Source organism: Hippoglossus hippoglossus, chromosome 15 (assembly GCF_009819705.1).
Source record: "Hippoglossus hippoglossus isolate fHipHip1 chromosome 15, fHipHip1.pri, whole genome shotgun sequence".
In the NCBI taxonomy this organism is placed as follows: domain Eukaryota; kingdom Metazoa; phylum Chordata; class Actinopteri; order Pleuronectiformes; family Pleuronectidae; genus Hippoglossus; species Hippoglossus hippoglossus.
Window position 1 is genome coordinate 8177704 of NC_047165.1, and position 21193 is coordinate 8198896.

Here is a 21193-nt window from a genome sequence, read left to right on the forward strand (position 1 = left end):
ATACAAGTTAAAATAAATATAATTAATTTGTATATATTTGGTTTAGTCAAAGAAATCAAATGCTCAGAATTTTTCCATATAACCACAGGATGTCTGAGTTTAAGAAATCAAACTTACCTGAATGCATCAAGCCTTAATTACATTTCTTTGTCATGAGGGTTGTGATGGAAATCTGGAAATACAAGAGGCTGGAAACACCAAAGTTATCTACGTGTATTTTAATAGGGGCTTTCTGCAGAAAGGATCAACACAGAGAGTCACAAGGATCTCAGAGTGAAGATGCAGGACACTCAAATGCAAGGATCTTATATAGCAGGACTAAGGCTATCTCGCAGAACCAGTTCAGACTGGTTCTGTAGGCGCAGGTTGAGAGAGGAATCTAAACACAGACAACTGATTTGCATATGTTTCCTTTGGAGATAAGCAGACATACATTCAGTTCTTTGGAGAGTAAATAAGTGATAAAAAGGGTCTGACAGTTTTCAGGTCAACACAGTTCAGACCATAAAACAGATCATAAAGTATTTGGACAGGTTGTATATGTATGTAGATACAGGTCATAAAACTTACTTTTCAACTACAACATAGGTTTCAACCATACTTAGTCAATTTTTCCAGTACAGGGTTTTACAACATCATCTTAGGAATCATTGCCAACAAAGTGTTTCTAAATACATACTTTGGATGTTTTTACTCCCCAATATCGGCATTGGCCTTGGTCAGGCATGAATTTTGATAGCCAATGTTTATAAAATTCCTACTCCATACAACATCTGCACATGACAAATAGGGTATGGTTACAGTTAAGGTAAGATCGTGGTTATGGTTAAAAACAAAAGGTTATCGTAGGACTGTGATAATTCACAAACACCAAATCTGACCTCAAAGCATCTGACCCCAGTGGTCTGCTGGTTGAAGAGTAAAAACTCGCTCCCACAGCTTCAGGGCTTAACAAGCCGCAGTGCAGCTAAACTATATCCTATAAAAACCAACCTGTAGATCCCGTCCAACTCTTCTGGCATGTGAGTTTGCTTTGCGCTTCGTCTAGTTTTACAAAGAGGGGGTTTAAGTGCAATTCAATTCACCATTTCCTCTTTTAGCTCTACAGTGAGATACACTCTCCGAAATGTAGCCCCTATACCCCACACCAACTTCCTGCTCACAGACACAAAAGTGTACACTATGAAAGCAGTCAAGACTTCAGGTAAGTGCAGCATTGAACCCAATTTCAGATTGACTCTCTTTCTTTCTGCTTAATCTGCTTTAATCAGACAATAATACATTATTCAGAGTGGGGAGTAGAGTTGTCCACTGGTGGGATGGAAAGGTTGCACTTTTAAGAGTTGAGCTAGTGCAGAGAGTAATCCTTGAAAAAAAAAAAGGGAAAGCTGAGAATGGGAAGGAAAGTGAACGTAAGGAAAAGAAAGAGGGAAACGTGAAGAGAGGAAATAGGAGAGAGAAAGAGAGGGAAAGTGTTCTTGGGGCACCTGTACCTGAGGTAAAGGAACACCGTCAGAAATACTAGGATAATCCTCTTGGTTTTAATGGTTTTGAAAAGCCATGAAAGATTAGGTAAACAGTGCATTTGATTAATGGGAAAAGAAGTCAATTGGCCATGGAGCATGAAGCAGCACACAATGCTCCTTTCATATCCTCAGTGGAGCTGAGAGCGGAGATGGTCACAGGGATGTTCTTGGCACGGACAAAATGTTGTCCATACCTCCACTGGAGAGAGAGAGGGAGCAATCTCACACTTTTTCCAAGATCTGGAAACTTGAGCGCGAGTGTGAGGAAGTATTGATGTGTGACCCGCACACAGAGAAGTTACAGTGGATAAGGAAATGGACGGAGACTGATTAGGGATGATACCGTCCCGGTTTTGATGATAGGATTTCATGCTGCGCTAAATGCCTCACTTACTCATCCCTGAAATTGTGAAACCGACTCTATGCAAACTGGATCTCTGCCTCCCTCCCTCCTGATCCCTCTCCGTTTCCTCTCCACAGGTAAAGGTCAGCTCGCCCAGGTGCTTGCCCTCCACTTGACTCCTTTCCAGCAGACTGTGGCTAAAGCAGATTCTGCAGTGACCCATTCTGGCTCAATGTCATCCACTATGCATGATCAAATCACCCTCAGAACAGCTTAGCTGCAGCGAGCCAAGGCCTTGGGTCTGGGGCTTTGGAAATATGGTCGTTTAGAGCGGTGTGAGAGGGGAGGTGAACATTAGACTGAGAAGCTCTTTCAGAAGAGTTTTTCATCTGTAAGGTCGGGATGAGGAAGTAGTTGAAAGTTTACTCAGCAAAAAAAAAGGGCACAATACTTCCTGCATTTGAAGTGAAACTAGATATTAAATCATCTAATATGGAAGTAATGGGTTTAAAAGGTCCATCAATCAGATGCTAGATAAATTGTATAAATAAAAATCAATGCCAGGAAGTTATTCAATGTTTAAAGATATAATTCTACAAACAAAAAATAAATACAAAACAAATATTGCTCGATATAGTATTTAGAAATTTAGTTCAATAGCTCCAGAGTCTTCTATAAGACAATGTGTTGAACCATGGTTTATGTTTATTATTCCCTTTGAGCACAATACTTTAACAGTGAAATACCTTCCAGCCAACACCCGTATGTGCAATAATTTATCTGTATGTGATGTCTGTGTATTTCTGTCTATTTCTTGGTGAATTCGATTTACTGTGTAATGTGTGAATCTGGTATCAGGACTGCTGAACTCCATGCAAATAAAAAAAAGGGACTCTATCTATGTTTTCTATCTATCTAGATTTGAGAAGAAAGGAGGTTAATTGCTGAACACAGTAAACAGGTTGATTTGTTTGGTTTGTTGGGACTCTTGACCTTGACCCACAGCACATTCCTGACTGACAGGATTACTTCATGGGAGCGTAGTTAACCACCAGTGATGCACAAAACACTTTTTGACTGTGATGACTTGCTCTGCATTTCCCTGTTCATATAAACTGGAATTTGAGGACAGCGCACTACAACGGAAACTTCCTCATTGCTCACATGTAAAATTAGGTTCCTTTTTCCTGCATATATTTGGACGCACAAACAATTAAACAGCCAGAGCTCAACATGCTTTACGATTCCAGAGAATCCACAGTGACTAATCCCTCTGTTCATAGCCAAAGGCAGTGCGAGGCAGCATAAGCTCTCCTGTCCACCCTGCTATCACCTGCCTATTTACTGACATGCCATCCCTACGGCACTTTCAACCACTCACCCTCTTTCTCCTTTCCTCTCTCTCCATCCACTAATCCTCTTTAAGGACATTACCTGCTAATATATCCAGTCAGAAAGTATAAAAGCCAAGCTATCTCTTTACTGCCATCGGCAGTACGCTAAATAGGCCTTTAATGGAGGAAGGCAAATGGGGGGTATCATGGTTTTAACCTGAAATACCATTCAGACGCAGGTCTATCTGAGTGAGTGTCTGAGGTGTAGCATGTTCTGGGTCACAAGGAGCTGAGGGAGAGCAATGGAACAGCAGTAAAAGTGTAGTTGGTCTTCAGGATTTTCTATGTTCAGCCATTTTACTTCCTATTTTTTACTGACAATAACATCCTATATGTCAAAGCCACATGGGGAAACGTCACACGCTGGTGCCCCCACCTGGCAAACAGCAGTATCTCAATACACAGAATTTATGTAAACAGAAAGTCAGAAAGTAGCATATGATTCACCTGCGAAGGGAAAAAACAGATAATCTAAAATAACTGCTACAAGATGGTTTTGAAACCACATTGAAATTCACTAGATCCAGATTTTCAGATTCTGCCACAAATTCCACACACTCATAAATATCAGTCCCATAAACATGTCAGATTTTTTTTTAATCAAAGGCCATTAATCATTCTCTGAGCGATTAACGGAAATATTGAGAACAACCCATTCTTGCAATGTTAAAGAAAGTGTAAAAAAATCCTGGCTCTGCCCCCTCATCCACACCCGCACCAAAATTTAGTGGGTTCTGCCTTGGGCCATGTTTTTGCAGAATTCTTCTAACAAACAAACACTGATGAAAATATTAAAAAGAAAGTTTCTATTTTGTTCTGAACCTATCTCACATACTTAGTAAATGTTCACACGCGGTACTTTAAGTTTTATATTGTGTTGATGCAAATGTTGTGTTGTGTTCTCTCTGTATATTTTCTCACACCATTCCAAAGACTGACACAAAGCATGTTTTACTCACTGCTGCACAGATTAAGTGGACATTTAAGCTACCGCTACAAAGTTATTGCAACTTCACCATCATCCTTTCAAACCTCACTTAATTTTGACTTCAAAATGATTTAACTCCGGGGCTATAGATTATATCTAACACAAGACCTTGCAGAGTTTGACCCACAAACAGCTTCGCAGCTCATTTGAAAGAATCCCAACCGTCAGTCTGAGCTCTGCTCCTGGTTATCGCCGGTTAACCTGCCGGCCGCCCTGACAAACAAAGATCACTTGTTGACGTGGCCTTGAGGCAGGGCAGCTGTTCATTTTACTGCTTATGGAGAACCACTGACATCAATTTAATGAGACAGCACTAATGAGTGCTGACAGCTCTGACAGCAGGACACCACCTCACCTCAACCACGTTCAGCAGCAGCAGCATCGTACAGAGAGCAGAGAGCGCCCTCCTCTGGTAAAAACGTGTAATTACCACCACTGGGCCCTGGAGGTGCTCCTGCAAATAGATTCCCCCTATAAATACATTGGTGTAACATGTAAATGGGCAAACGTGAAGATCAATAACAAAAACTGGTTAAACTTTAAAATAATCAATAATATAACTGAATAGAAAATATATTTACCAGCTCATTAGTCATTTCCAAATAAAAAATAAGCCCTTTTATGAGTTTTTTGTGATAATAATATCATCTTATTATTATAATTGAAAAAATTGTTGCAAATAGTTGATATTATTACATTTTGTCAAACAATTACTGTCAGTGTCACATCTTTCAGATCATTTCCTTTCCACTAGAGGGAAGCACCTCATCAAAAAAACATCAGCAGCTCACAATCCTGCATGAGGGTTAAAGAGATATGCAAATTAATTATAGTAAATATCTATGATTTATTCCAATAACACAAATTACTTGTTAGTGTTCTCTATCCTCTTTCTTCTTCAATATTAGAAGCTCTGATCTGCTGCTTGAAGACATTTTGAAAAGATGTCAAAATAATTCAACACTCATCCTCTACTTCCACCATGAGCTCAAACAGCTGCATGTGAGTGTGATGAATCGTAGCAGCGGCGCCTCGACTACAGAGGAGAACGTGCAGTGGATGGACAGATCAGCCTGTGCATCCACCCACACCCGAGGCAGGGTGGGTGTGATGATTGGTGCCACGCTGCAGCATAACAGCAGCATAACAGCAGCATAACAGCAGCATAACAGCAGTGGCTTCTTATCATGCTGAGTCTAAAGAAGAGAAGGAACAGACCCCAGTTTCTTTCTTCATTCCCCCACACAGGAGCATCCGTTTCATGCTTGCCTCAACTTGTCTTTGGTAAACAAGGAAGCTTAAAACATTTTACTGGCTAAAAAGTGATGCATTGAAACATCACTGAGGTTTCAAATTTTCATTCCTTTTGACGTGTCTGTTTTTTTCTGCAGAAGTACCAGCTGTACCTCTCTGTACGGGCATGATGCATTTGATTTCTGGACAAAATAATGACTCCACTTTCCCACTGAAAGCCAATTTTTCTGCTGCTGTGTGCACTTGAAACCATCATCCCACATCCTAAATGGAAAGTGTAAACCACTCTCGCTCTAACACTTTTCGACTAAGCCAAAACCATACATCTGTGGCCCAAACAGCGCTATAACACAAAAACATTTGCTTCTGTGCCTTCGCTTAGATGAGGGGAAAATGTGTTTCATTTCAGGCTTGGAGGAGAAGGGTTACATCTATTCTTTTTTGACAAATGAAAAAGGTGTTGACAGGCAATTGCTACAAGTCAAGACTTTGCTTTATAGCCCAATGATTTTTGTGATAACTTAGAGTGAGTGGAGTCAAACTATGACACCTGTAATCAGAGCTCTCAGCCTCTCAGCTCTGCCAGAGAGAGGAAAGACTGTTCAGTTAATATGAGGCTCAGACGTCTGTCCTGCTGTTCAAGGATGATTTGTTTAATGCAACTTGTGTGAAATGACCAACAAGTGCTTCACCGACTGTATATGGGTCATTCGCTAACGAAATCATCACACTTTCGAGCCGCACCTTCACAGATCTTGAACACTCAAATGACTCTAAACTATTTGTTTACACATCATTTGGTCACAGTTATGCAACCGAAAACAAAATATTTCTCAAGTTATTGCAATTTATCTGACATGAAATGCAGAAGTGGAATTGTATTCTTTGCGTGCACAAAAAGATTTAAGATTTTGTTAATAACACATGGGGTGTCAAATTCACAGAGGTACAAACTCTGACTAAACTTATGTAAATTCAGACTCATCCTGAAAATTCAAATTATCAGGATGAGTCTGAGAGACTGGCTCATGACGTTATTGTGACCCATTTCTTTTTATTCTAAATAAAACATGGCATATGTAATTATCTATGTTAAGGCATTTAATCCTGCAATTACCAGCTCGCTGCACTTCGAGAGCTCTTCAAGTGTCAAAAGCTCCCAAGGACGAGATGAAATGAATAACTCCCCCTTTAAAGATCCTAAGGTCATTTTAATCTTCTCCTCACCGATGCCTTCAGGTCTCGTGCACACACACGTAACAGCAGTGCTGCTGGAAATGTCCTCACAACCTTATCACAGCTGAGGAGCACATAAAGAATAGAGAGAAACATAAGATAAATACTCAAATTAAGATTAATTATATATCAGATTATAAATCATATAGTACGTCTTATTTTACTCAAATAGTAAGAATAACATGACAGTATCAGTATGTCTGTGACACAAAATGGACACCAGGGGGGGTCCTGGCTTTGTTGTTAGTGTCAGTATAAAATGAATTCAGCTATACATTACAAAGACGTAATATGCATTTGACCATCATGCACTGTGCGTTAACTATGATAAGTGTCCTGAAGGGAGTGAAATGCACATACTTGAATGCTTCTAATATACTGTAGCTATTGCTCCTGTGAGTCACACGAGCAACATACGATCCTATATGAACACGAAATGGACAAGCAGGTTGGCCATGTACGTGCATGTGAATCCTGCTCCACAGAAGCGAGGCGGCTGTCCAAGCAAACAAAGAATAATATGAAAAGACAGCCACTTAAATTGTGCATGAGTTGGGGCTGCAGCCAGGCGTGTGTTCATTCAGCCACAGGCACGACTCCTCTGTTGCTAGCTCTGCATCGTCCTTACTGTAAAGCATCTGCTTCACTACTCTCAAGAGGATGTGTTGCTAACTAAGTCTGTTTCTTTTTTTAAAACACAGAACCAACTCTACCCTCCATGGGGGATTTCTGTTTTGGTTCAAACATCGAATCCCCACAAGAACATACGGTCGGGGACAACAGCGCCTCGATGGCACTCTCTCATTAACTCTGCAACTCTGAGCTCCAAAAACTAGTGGGAGAAGCTTCCTGTCGTGGCTGCGTTCAGCGATGTCAAACTCATTACCAGAGAAAGGACATCAAAGCAAATGGGCGAGAATGATTAACTGAGCCTGGAGAATTTATGTGCAGCCAAGACACAAGTAACCAGCCATTTGAAATTCAGCCAACAGAGAGGAAGCACAGGCTCGGATCTGCAGTAAGTCGAAGATGTAAGTGGTTCAATACCTAACAGGCGGAAGACGGGGGGGAAACAGTGAGCTATGTTTGAAAGGTGTAGAAGAGGAAGTGAATTGCAGATCAAGATATTCACTGCAGCATTTAATTCACTTGACCCATAACCGGACCTGGGACATAACCACACGCTTTGTTTAAGCACTATGCACAATCTTGATATTTACTTCTTGTCTAATCATAGCATGATAGAGACAGAGAGAACCTGTCAGTGCAGGTGGATGAAGCAGTAACTGTGCACACACAGATGTCCAGTTAAGCAGACAAATCAATGCTACTGCCAGTTTTAATTATCGGATTCGGACGACTAAACAAAACGGACAGAGCTGACAGTCGACTGCATCTGAATCTTGAGAATCACGGAGTCTTTAAAAGCCTAAACAATCTTCTAGAACTTGGCATTATCATTTTACTCTGAAACATAGACCTACAAAATGTCACTGCCTCAGGAACGAAGCTTTAAGCTCGACCAACTCGCATTTTCATGTCCGGACAGTAGAGTTTTCTCAACCTGCAGAAGCACGCAATTAAAAGTTCTGTTTAAACAGCACTAAAAAAAAAGTTTCCAATGGATCAAACATGTCAATGTGTTATTCTAGGGACCACAGAGAAAATAATCGCCAGGCCTGACAAATTCACGACTGGTGGAAATGTTGAACTGTGCTGATTTACAGTAAGTTAAGTTTTTGAAAATGATTCACAGGTTTTGATTCAACTTAGAAAATAGTAATAATAATAATAATAGGAAAACGAAGAAGACAGTTTTTGTGTTCTTAACAAATTGCTTCATAAAGCAACAAAAAACAAATTATAAAAAGAAACATATATTGAAACAAACAAAAACAATAATTGAACAATAATAAATAAAATAAGAACATTCGCCCAGAGATGAAAGCTTTGTTTTAAATAACGTTTTAAAAGGTTTATGCTCATTGTGGATGCTGCAGTTTGTGGTGACGTTGGACAGACCTGTTTCTCCATTATCTTACATTTATATGTGGATAGACTAAATTAAACAGAACCGCCACTAAGTTTTAAGTAAATACAATTTAAAAGCACACAAAAAACCATCCTGTAAACTTGAATAAAAACCTCTTTGATACCATTTCATTCAAAACTGAACAGTATGTAGGTTTGATTGTTGTATTAGTCTATATTAGGTTTAGCTAGGTGTACCTAATAAAGTGCCATGTCAGAGTATCATCTTAATAAACATAACTTTCCCACTTTGACAATAAGTCATAGTAAATAAAAGCTGTAAAATAAAACAACATGAACTGTGGTTGTTGTGTTGTTGTTGTTTCAAGACTCTGTAATTAGCCTGATTCCAGCACATACACGCATCCCAGTCATGGAAGGTTAATTCACAGCAGTGTTTGCGGCCATGACGCAGTTTCATATTACTGAGGTGAGTTCATGTTGTATTTCGAAGCCACACAGTCAGTGTTTGATTGTCTTACCTGAATAAAACACATGTGAAGACCACATCTGCAGCAGAGGTCAAAGTTTACAGCTGGCGACGTGAAGGTAGCACACAGACACACCTGACCGCAGAGCGCCCCCTGTTGAAGGGTCTCATATCAGCACTGTCACACATTCACTTCTGTAATAAAGTTCGTTTTTTTGTTTGTTTTCTCAATTTCTAAGAGGAAAGACAGAGTAAACTATCAAATTACAATATAAAGTATTTATTCTAAAGGCAAATTAATTCACATTCAAAATGAGAACAAGCATTTGATCACTTCAACATGGCACCGTGATCAGAGAGCTTATAAATAAGAAGGTTGTGAAAACACTTGGTACTTGTTTGTTAAATATAGACACATAAAATTCCTTTGGCTGTGTCCCTGGTGTGAACTGTTTTTGTTTGCACATAACGTTTCATGCAGTTACTCTTGTATCATTTCCAAGCCATCCAACAAAAAAGGCTTCTAAAACTTTGAATATATATATAATATAATTAAAATGTTAGATTTATATATGGTCCTGTGTAGCTGAAACCTTTCTATTCATTAACTCACTTCATTAAATCTGTAAGAAAATGAATTTGAACTTTATCCTGGAAAGGGAGCACTGAGCAGTGATGCTGTAAAAAAAAAAAAAAAAAAAGAAATCCAATGTAGTTTCACCATCTGTTCTGTTCCAGGACAGAAGTGAAAAACTTCTCATTCTCAGGAATTAATTAGAAAATCTGCACAGCCACTATTGGCAATTTGTCACTGCTGATAATTTATAGGATGGTCAGACATCTGTACGTGTGGCCGCTGTTATAACAAATAGACTGGTTGCTCCCGTCCTCTCGGCCGGACACTGGACTAATATCTTTCAATTACACACTATAGATCACATCCATGCTTGTAATTTTAGTCCTGGAACTAATGTGAGGTAAAAGATTTTTTTTTTTTCCCAAGTTAGTAATTTTAACTTTCATCGTTAAAGGGGATGGTGGGCTTTAATTGTGCATGTTAATTAAAATGTTCAGAGAGTTCAGATGTATGGTGGTCTGTGACAGTGGTAAATGAGAACAGGTGAAAGTAGAAAATGCTCTGTGACTAATATAATACAGTGGTGATACATCACAGCCTTCATATGATGAGGCTCATTCCCTGAGTTCGTTTTGTAAATTCACGCTTCAGATCCCGACAATCTCTATCACAACACATTGTCATGACCACAGGATGACAGGGAATCACTTGTGTCTTCTCCCATCAGCAGGACGATCAGCAGACTCGCCGTCGTCCTCGCCGCCTCAGATATAGAAACCAGATCTTTAACAAATAGGCTAATTGTTCGATCCAAGGTTTAGATCGAGGGTGAATAACAGAAAGATACCGTTCACTTACTTTACCCTTCGCTGACTTGATGACTGTGTTTTGAACTTTGTGGCAGAAATGCCTGAAACATCATTAGAAAGACCAACTGCATGCACAGGGGGTGAGGGCATTGCAGCCTGAACCGGTTTGTTTTTCCAATTTGGTTGTTAAAAAAGGACAGAGTTTGACATTTTGATTCTTCAGATCATTACTGAAGCTCTGATTGCTGGTGCATGTGTCGTTAAAAAGTAGGAATCATGTTATCTTATGTGAATTATGCTGGAGGAATTTTAACAGTTTTTTACTGCATTTATTTGATATCTTTTATTACATGTAACATTGCAGATTGATATTGTACATAAAAATATATATAATAGTCTGTCCACTGTTATTCAGAAAACTTGCCTCCAGCAGCAACAACATCAAACCGATGCCCAGACATGAATGAAAATGTCAAAATTCATAAAATATCCTCAGTGGTAAAGTTCAAAAATACAAAGTTTAACCATTTAGACTCATCCAACTCACTCATTTCTGTGCCATTAATCTGTTCACACCTGTCAATTTGTTGTTTTTAATTTGGTATTTAAACCATGTGAGCTGTTGTGAGAAAAATAACAAATATCATACTCAATGTATTTAAATAGCTTGACCAAAGAAGCACTTTTATTTTAGGTAGTTTAAGCAGATTTTGTACAAACTGAAAGACTTTGAATACAGGACTTTGATAGAATTATGACCTTATGACCTTATGACCCCCAATTGGACCTTGTGTGCACTGTAAATGAGAACAACAGGAGCTATTGTGGCCATGCCCACTATAGCCACACACACACACACACACACTCATAACAACTGCATGTTTGTTTTGGTCATGGGACAGGGAAATCCAAATATACTTTCCCTACCCAGTCTGGGTGGATAATGTGGATGGAGTGAACCATATAAGGCTTGAGCACTGCGCTGATGAGGCTCTGGTTCAACCAACGATACATTTCCTGTAAGTGTTTGCTGCTGAGACTTTTAATAAATAAAGTAACAATGGAGATGTGATTAAATCTGATCAGACACCGACTTGCAAAGAAATATCTTCAAGTATAAACAAGACTTTGCCATTTTAACATCCAGGGACTTTTATGTGCGTAGTCTATGGATTATTCACACCAAACATCTCATTACCAGGATTGCTGTGTTCAACGTGACGCTCATGACATCAGTCTCACCACCAGCGACGCAATCACGCGTCGTGCTTCTATTTTTACCCTAAAAAGCTGTGTTTGAACCGGAATGCAGCAGCGTGCTTCACACTCGGTCAGAGGAGACGATGTAAATAGCAACGGGGAGAAAGAGAGGGAAGTAAGTGTCTTTTCTTTCCCAAAGCTTCCCATCATATGTCAGCGCGCAATTGCGCATTAGCCAGGAAACCCAGAGATGTGAGACCAGTGGCACAAGGAGGGTGCGTGAAAAGCACCGCAGCGCCTGCACGAGAACAAACCTCCCGCTGTGACCCCAATCTGAACTGGACCTGCACATTTTCCTCATCATGTCCAGGTGAGCATTTCTCCACATGAGTCCCCCCCCCCCCCCTGCGACCTGGACGCTGCTGGAGGCACCGCCGCGTTTAGTGGAGACATTTGGCGCCTGAGGATGATGACTGTGTGTTGGACTCACATTCTGCAGCGACGGCCACTCACGATGACAGTTCGCATCGGGACATGAGCTCATGAGGAGTCTGGGTATTTGAGAGGAGGCACCATGGACGCAGCGGACGTGGTCGCTTCCGTGTTAGTTTTGGGGACAATCTTCGTGTCGCTGCTGTCCAACGTCGTGGTGCTGATCTGCTTTCTCTACAACCCGGAGATCCGCAAGCAGGTGCCGGGGCTGTTCATCCTCAACCTGACGTTTTGCAACCTGTTGCTGAGCGTGTCCAACATGCCCCTGACTCTGGTGGGGCTCATCACCACGGGCCACCCCGGAGGCAGCGTCTTCTGCCAGGTCGTGGGCTTCCTGGACACTTTCCTCACCACCAACTCGATGCTGAGCATGGCAGCGCTCAGCATCGACAGATGGTTGGCGGTGGTGTTCCCGCTGAGCTACCACTCCAGGATGCGCCACCGGGATGCGGTGATAGCGCTGGTTTACACGTGGACACACTCGCTCTGCTTCTCCATAGTCGCCAGCTGCAGATCCTGGGTCGGGTACCACCACCTTTACGCGTCATGCACCCTCTGCAACGTCAGGGCGAAGGGAGCCGGGGCGCAGTTCATCATCTTCACCGTGGTCCTGCACTCCCTCACCTTCCTCCTGACGCTGGTCGTGATGTGTGTGACTTACATGAAAGTGCTGAAAGTGGCGAGGTTCCACTGTAAACGGATCGACGTGATCACGATGCAGACGCTGGTGCTGCTGGTGGACATTCTCCCCAGGTAAACAGTCCAAAAAACTGCTCTTATGAAGTTACTTTCTGACAATTAAGTTCATCTTTCCATTTGATTGTGTCCATTGTGGGAAGCTTTGCATCCAGTGGAGGATATTATAAGTGTTTCCATATATTGGCGAGAGCAGGAGATGATGGTGGCTTTTTCTCTTATTGCCTTAAAATGGTAATAAATTGATGACAAAAGATATTGAAATATATATAGAATATAACCAACAACGAAAAAAGTATATATCCAGCTCCAGGATTAGATTATCTCTGTTTTATATAATTTTGAATTAAATATTTCGTGGGAACTTTTTTTTTGGGGACAGTTGATTGGACAGAATATATCAATTGAATACGTCACCTTTGATTGTGACACATTCTTCTCTAATTTGTGATATTTTATTAACCAGCTAATCAGCTATTTGCCCAAAAATTTAGCTGACGCTTTTATCCAAATCAGTGCATTAAACATCTATGGAGGGGCCATTTTGGGGTTCAGCATCCTGCCCAAGGACACTTCGGCATGGGCTGGGATTTGATCCACCAACCTTCTGGTATATATATATCAATCAATAATGAAAATGAATAGTTACATTACATTTTGAACCAATCAAAAACAACTTTCTAGATGATTTCACGTGACTTTAAAGTCCTCCACTGATGATGATGTGACTGTAAATCCCGCTGTCAGTCAGTGTTTACATTATCATTCTGTGTTAAGGTCAATTAGGCCTTCCTCAGTTTCCATCCACCCTGGTTTCTGCTCAATTACACTTTTTCATTGATGTCTGTGCCGTGTGAGCGTTTTCCATGTGTCGTTCCCCCAGAGATAAAAGCCCACAGTTCCTCGCTGCTGTCTTCACATTCATCCCACATGTTTTGTCTGTTTTCATTACGTCTGCGTGTCTCTGATCATGCCTCCTGGGTAGATAATGGTGCCATGTGTGCTTTGGCAGTGTGCGCCAGAGATGCTTGGATGAGCAGAGGCGGAGGAGGCAGAGGGCCACCAAGAAGATCAGTACGTTCATCGGCACATTCGTGGTGTGCTTCACCCCTTATGTCATTACGAGGTGAGCCCAGATTTGTGGGATTTCGTGTGTGTGTGTGTGTTTACACGATCAAAACGTCACCATGTGTCGCCTTTTCTTGTCTTTTGAATCACAAGATTGAAAGGAAATGTTAAAACACTCTCAACACTGCTCTGCTATATAAAAAACAAAACAATCTCAATAGATCTTCCACATTCATCTTAATGGATCAACTCTCCCAGGGATTAATCTATTTGACAGGGAGATTCTCCGAGTTGTCACTTACCTTGTTATGGCTCCTGATGTGGTTACACTCGGCTTATTGTGTGAACACGGATGAAAAGAAAGAATCAATTTCAAAGCCGTCTTATCATCTGTTCACACGTTTTCAACTGATTCCTTTTTATAGTGTCATAGCTTATTGGCTCTACAGACATTTATAATCTTCTCCGAGCCTTTACATCTGCAGAGATGAGAGAGAGACGGAGGAAGGGAAAAGGGAGCGAGATAGTGAGTGAGTCAGAGATCTTAGCACTGGCCCTTATTAGTATCAGACCCAGTATTGACGACGGCAACTTGTCAGAAGCTGTCACGGGAACAGAAAGGAAGCAAATTAAGACACATGACACAGACTCAAGAGGAGATCGCAGTAATTTAAAAGACAGACTGACAACAAAACAATACTCGGCTTGGTTTTACACACTGTCTTCTGACTTCAACTTGATTTATTATGACAAAAACAAGGGCCAGGCACCGGATTCAGTGTTTGTATTTAATTTAATGATTTTAATAAGCAAGAAGTCCAGGAGCAGCGGAGATGACTTGACACCCATTATTTCAAATTGCCCAACACAGTGATGACATTTCAGTGAAGGGAAATGGTGACATTTTTCAAATATTACAGCACCGGGGGAGGTTCCCTTGCTGTGAATGTCTTCCACTCCAGTTACACAGATCTTAGATTTGGCTCTCCATGCTGCAGTTTGATCGCTGATGCTATGTGACTGTTTTTTTTTTTTTTTTCCTTCCTTCCCCTCTTTCTGCTTTATTTGAGGTAGAATTGTGGAGCTCTTCTGCCCAGGGCCCATCAGCCCTCACTGGGGTGTGCTGTCCAAATGTTTGGCCTACAGCAAGGCAGCAAGTGACCCATTTGCCTACTCACTGCTGCGGCACCAGTACAGGAAGACCTGCAGCCTTCTGGCCAACAAGGTCCTCAAGAGGAGTCCGCTCAACTCCTCCTCCATCAGGATGGAGAACAACGTAGGGAGGAGCCACAATAATGTCAGCCCAAGCAACAACACCCAGCCACCTGCCAACAAGCCACAGTGAAGGTCATCACTTTCAGAGAGAATTAGGGTATGATGCTGAGCTAAAGGTTAACTAAGAGGTTCGGAGGGGAGTGTGACTGTGGATTGACCTCTCTGAGTGAGTTCATGATTTCTCGTCGAAGGACAATACGGAAGCGTGTTGCATTCACTTGAGCTCTATTTTCCTGAATTAATGACTTAATTATTTCCATAATTCAGAAAATCAGAGCTGTTTTCCTGAATTAAGGAAATCTTTTTCATTTAGAAAAAATTGTAACCGTACAGCACTGTTAGAGGATTGGGCTAATATACAGCAACAACCGGAGCTTCCATGCTGATGAGTGCTTCTCGCTGGATTTTGAGGTATGATTTTTATTTTGATCTTCTTAATTCATTAACTAGATAATTAAGTTGATAATTCCAAAAAAACAGAGCAGTTATTTTTCCTCAAGTGAATGCAATACGCTTCCATAGGACAAGGCTGAATATTCTGCATTTTTCTTCCTGTCAAAAAAATCCTGTGAAAAGTCCCGAACCAACAGTGTGTTAATCCGTCTTTTAATACTTTCAGAATTTTCTCAGGCTGTCTGTGGCGCTCTGCATCTTATTTGCTCGGAGGACATAAGTCTTAAAAGTAGGCCACAAATACAAAGTTTCAAATTGCTGCGTTTTGCAGGTTTTTGCAGTTGTTCCTTAAACAGGAGTTAAAAAAAGATTTGAGGCAGCAGGACTGTGAAAATGTGATTAATTATAGACGGCATATAAAGTGACTGCTCCATAATAGTGAAGCCAAAGCATCTCAATCGCCACCTGGTGGCTGGCAGCAGTAGAGTTTATAAATTCTGCCTCCTCCATGTTAGCAGAAGGGACAACAAAAAAATTCAAAGTACACGTCAAATAATTTTTTCTTAAAGATAGTTTCTGTCATTCTAGGTAGTTATTATCACACTGGTGTTCATTCATGTGTTAAGTTTGGTTTTAATTAATTATTTGAAGCTAAAACATGGAGAAACGTCATGACAGGTCGAGTCCATGTTCTGGTGGGACTTTGCCACAACGGCTCCATCTACTGCACTGACTCTTTATATACAGTTTATAGGATTAAGGAATAATTAGCTTAAGTGTCCATGTAGCACCCAGTGAAATGATGCAGCTCCTCTGTGATTTTCAAGTGTTCGGATGACAGAAGGTACAGACTGACTGTGGTACAGGAGAATTTCGGTTAAATTTGGCGTAAAAGGAAATACGCTGGAGCAATAGGATGAAAAATCCAGAATATCACTCGCCTTGTCCCTCATGAAAGAATCGACTGTCTTCTTTTGTAGCTTGTGTGTGTAGGTTGTAACGGCATTAAGTATTTCACTACAAGTATTGCACATCTTTTGCTGCAAAGACTGGTGATTTCTAATGAGATACAGTCGATTGTAGCACACTCGTAGATTTGTGTCAACGAGCCTGTACGGCAAATTCAAATGTGAAGACGACACTAGAGCCACCTCCAGAACTCCCAGATTGTTTAGCAGGTCTTATACACGAACTTTAACTTATTTCTATGAACAGATTGTGCATTTTAATATGAGATATTGCGGTTGAAAGCCTTCTGGTTGCCGTTTCTAGTTTGACCAATCACGTTTCAGCAGGCTTTGGTTGCCCACAGGTAAACCGTTCACTGCACCGGAAGCCCCAGAATATCGGCCATTGCTGTTTAAGCTTTGATCAAATCAGTATTTTCTTCATTACTACACAGCTCTATATAATCTATAGGTCTTAAACCATCACAGACACAGTGTAAGAGCTTTTGAATCCCACTTGAACTGAATTTCCTGAAATTCAAGCATAACCTCTGACCTCATCGCTGATTCTCTACCTGGATGAAGAGCTGAATGTTTTCAAGGAACGACTCAAAACGGACGATGACTTCAACAGTTTGCTGTAGACAGGGGAGTGTTTCACCTCACTGAGGGTGTAATCTGACTGTATGTTGTAGCTGTGAGGCCTGACTTCGAAAGTGCCTTTTAGACGATATGATCTCTCCCATCGAATCAAAACACAACATAGGAAACCTTCCCATTCTGTCCTTTATATTCTGTGGTGTTGTTAGGTGTGATGATAGAGCCTGTTATGGTTTGGTCACATTGTGAGAACATTTTGAATAATGTGTATGTTCTATTACCTCCACATTGTATTAATGCATCTGGCAAAACAGGGTGAAATATTATTTGAATGTCGTAGCCACTGTTTAGTGATGTGTTAGTAACATTCCAGCTCATGATGTGTGAGCGGCTGAAAATGATTCATCTTGACAACACTGCAAATCAGGTGGTTGTACTTTTACTTTACTGTGACAGTATATGAGGCCTTTAAAAGGCAGAAAATCTATTTATTTTTGTCTAAACTGTGTCCGATTTTGCTAAATATGTTTGTGATGATATTGAAATAAATGCTGTGCATTTTGATATTTTAAACCCTCAGCAGGAGTCTTCACATCTAGTATAGTGTTTCTATTTAATGTCATATTTTAATTTACAATGCTTCACAGAAAGACTGTCTTGCAGACCCTAACACCTTTATTCACACACACTGATTAAGTCAAGGAGAAGGAATAATTAATTTGAAAAATCATTTAAGATACGTTCCACCCACTGCTTCTGCTGCTGATGTGGCAGCAGAACAAAGACTTTTTACAAAAGCACCAGGGCTGAGCGTTTAAGACTTTCTTAATTGCGGAGCTCTTGGAAGGAGTGGGAAAAGAAGAAAAGGAGCCAAGAAGAGGAGAAGAAAGTTGGAGCTGTACCTCACCAGGTTCAAGCAGCTGTGACAGTGCTAAAAGATTCATGGGAGCTGCATCCTCCATCCTCCTCAGCTTCCTCCTCAACCACCTTTAACTTTTATCCTTCACAAATTCTCCATCTTTCCCTTCATCCTCTTTGATAACAAGTAGCTAAAAATATATCAGTTCCGTCTCTGTCAAAAAACATGAAACAATCACGACTCGTCACCCATCAAAGCTGCCTCCAATGCTTTTTATGATTCACCAAGGGGGTGCAAAAATCTTCATTTACCAAAAAACATGCATTCACCGAATACACGCCAACCGAGGGCAATTAGTGGAAAGTTTTGGAAGGATCCCTGGTCTGGAGGTGTGCGTATCCTCATCTCCCAGGGAGAATCAGTGAGTGGGTGAGCGGCAGACACAGACCTGCCATATACTGGAAACACTGTGTACCGACCTTGTGATTAAGCCACGGAGCGTAGGAAGTACAAGAAAGCAGAGGAAGAAGGCAGGGAAGACAAACGCATTGGCTGACTTCACCCAACCCTGATGTCAAGGCACAAGTAGTTCTTCTCCCAGTCTCACAAAGTGATGCATGTTTTTTTTACTCACTGTTGTATCAAAGAAAGTGGCTGTCAAGTCCCCCATCCACAGATAGTTCCTTTTAATCATCGACAGCAAAAAACTAAATCTATAAGTGAGGAATCATCCGCCACACACAGAGAAAACTTAACAGATTGATCCTTTTCCTTTTCTTTATGCCAACAAAACGTTTCTCACTGTACGCTCCCTCAGGTTTGCTCAAACATCACAAATCACTTGGACACGGCGCAGAATGCCTAAAGTGACCATGAAGACTTAAGAAATTTCTTTCCATCATGTCTTATTATCTCACTTACTCTTATTCGCTTGTTGAATTCACCCTCCACCAGCCTCACAGGCCTGACCACACTTCTGCCGGAGGAGCCGCAGGACGGATCGACTGCTGGCGTATATAACATGAATCATGGGAATGTTAGACTCAAATGTCACGGTATCCCCCATGCCCTTAATCAAACAGCCGGCTCAGCTCACAGAAGTAATAAAAAGACCATCTATTTTTGTCCAGGAATGCTCTTTTTGTTTTTGCTGTGGGCCGTGGAATGATGTTTTTTGTCTCTGAAGGCTTTCGCTGCAGTGTTTAAAGAGTATTATTGCCTTGAAGAGAAAAAGCTCATATCTCTAATACGCTGCACAGCTTTCGAGATGTTCAAGGGCCTCAGACAAACAGCTTTGATTTTCAGGCTTTTTGATTTTATCCAACACATTTGTGAAACGTTTCATTAGCAGATTTACGTGGATTTGACTGCAAGAGAATGTGAAACCACTGGGATTTAACAGACTCCACAATGTGTAATCGGCCATTATCGCAGGGTCAACTCCACATTCCCATGTAGCGAGAGCAAAGAAGTGTAAAGTGTTGCAGCCATCTGGTAGAAATGAACTCTTGTAAGTGTTTGTATGCATGTTTGTATTTCTGAATATTTGAGCAACTACTGTGCATTGATGCCTTCCTGTTTGTTTTGAATGTCTATGGAGATTTTTAAATGTTTTAGTTTTCGCCTCACAAACAAATGGTTACTGGTTAGAATCCCAGTTCAGCCTGTCTGTGTGGCGTCTGTAAGTTCTCTCCCACAGTTCATAAAGACGTGCAGACTGGGGTTATGGATAATCGGAGACTCTAACTTAACGGTGTTTGTGTGAATGTATGAACGGTTGTTTTTTTCGTACGTTGCTCTTGTGATGGGATAGCAATGTGTCCACCTCTTGCCCCATGTCAGCTGTTGGTTTCCAGTCCACCCTTGACCCTAAAAGAACAAGCGATATAATCAACAAATGGACGGATGGATTTTTCATTCTGAACCAACGTTCGTCTGCACCAACAAACCAAAAGTTATTAATAGAGATTTTGATTGACATAAAAAACACATTCCCATGGACTGCAGACGTTTGGTCTGAAAACCCCCTTTACTATGGAAGTGTATTGCATCACTTGAGAATTAAATTTTTTTACTTTACAAGATTATTATCTCAGAGTCCCAAGATAAGTTTTCACTGGAGAAAAAAAACCAGCTTGATTTTCTGAATTAACAAAATGGCCTATCCGAAAAATCCCAAGAGAGGCTGTCATTTGCTCTGGAGGCACTGACGCAAACATGTCCCGCAGAAGTATTTCGATCCAGTTTAATTTGGTTTGGGCTCGAAGACAGTCCCTCCTCCTGCAGCTCCATCACATCTTCCAGGTTAAGCATTGACTCTGACTGATCCTCATGTCTGAGTCACCGGATCAGACTGCAGAGCCGGGGACTCAACTACACCTTGAACTCAAAAATACATCAGAGAGTTTAAGGAAAAGCTCCAATATAAAAAAAAAATATTTTAAATTCAAGACGAACCACAGACACGTTAAGTTGGAGCCACGAGGCTTTTATCAGTAGATGAATAGTGAATCAATTTGCATTCAAATACTATAGCTCCAGTGCTTCTTTAAAAGAAAGCTCAAAGCCACTCGTCCTATGGACATGTGTTGGTGACAGTGGCAGCTGCTCCGAGACAGACGGCTGTCAGTTAATGAGGGGCTGATGTATGTGGCTTCAGTATTTCAATTTCAACCATCTGTTAAATGTTGGCGAGTTACAATAAGTGGAGGAAAGTTTGGGTGAATACGTGACCTGGTTGTACAGCAGATGACTCCTGAAGGAACTTTTGAATGGTATGAAATATTTTAAAACTTTCTCATATGACAAATCATAGCTAGAAGGAATTGCCGCGAATATAACGTAGAGTAAATAATAGACTATGTGACTTAGTTTGTATTATTCACAAGGTCGAAGTCAGTGTTGGGGCTTGTGTGGGCGGCAGAGAGATAAATAATCTTCCGTGGCTTGCAGTTTACAGAAGAGGGAATAATTAGGATAGATCAAACCAGATCTACCAGACAACAGCGGGCATGGACGAGGAAAGCTGTGATGTCATCGTTTCTGAAAGGCTGCATTTTGCATGTACCCACGGAT

The 21193-nt window shown here is 41.0% G+C and overlaps 1 protein-coding gene and 2 long non-coding RNA genes across 5 annotated transcripts in view; 2 read left to right on the top strand and 1 right to left on the bottom strand.

Annotated features, from left to right (window-relative positions):
• LOC117775748 overlaps positions 1–9393 on the bottom strand; it is an 82260-nt gene extending 72867 nt beyond the window's left edge. For 2 of the 3 annotated variants that reach the window (XR_004616317.1, XR_004616316.1), the window contains exons 1-2: positions 9255–9393; positions 4607–4705 (exon numbers count right to left, since the gene is read on the bottom strand). This is a non-coding gene — a long non-coding RNA (uncharacterized LOC117775748). The remainder of the gene's footprint in view (positions 1–4606; positions 4706–9254) is intronic. The other variant, XR_004616318.1, reaches the window with a different exon arrangement.
• Positions 488–20637, top strand: LOC117775749. The gene is made up of 3 exons (XR_004616319.1): positions 488–624; positions 16484–16488; positions 20626–20637. It is a non-coding gene; the product is annotated as an uncharacterized LOC117775749 (long non-coding RNA).
• On the top strand, positions 11671–16126 carry LOC117775746 (G-protein coupled receptor 26-like). Its single transcript, XM_034609153.1, has 4 exons — positions 11671–13033; positions 13989–14102; positions 15119–15431; positions 15845–16126. Exons 1-3 carry the CDS (start codon positions 12363–12365, stop codon positions 15387–15389), a joined length of 1056 nt encoding a protein of 351 aa, XP_034465044.1. The 5' UTR covers positions 11671–12362; the 3' UTR covers positions 15390–15431; positions 15845–16126.
• Positions 20638–21193: the final 556 nt, after the last annotated feature.

Bases quoted from the DNA above. Each gene is read 5' to 3' on its own strand.
- LOC117775746 (XM_034609153.1), top strand. From the start codon at position 12,363: ATGGACGCAGCGGACGTGGTCGCTTCCGTGTTAGTTTTGGGGACAATC. The intron at 13,034-13,988 runs GTAAACAGTCCA...GTGCTTTGGCAG, and splicing joins CTGGTGGACATTCTCCCCAG to TGTGCGCCAGAGATGCTTGG. The intron at 14,103-15,118 runs GTGAGCCCAGAT...TATTTGAGGTAG, and splicing joins ACCCCTTATGTCATTACGAG to AATTGTGGAGCTCTTCTGCC.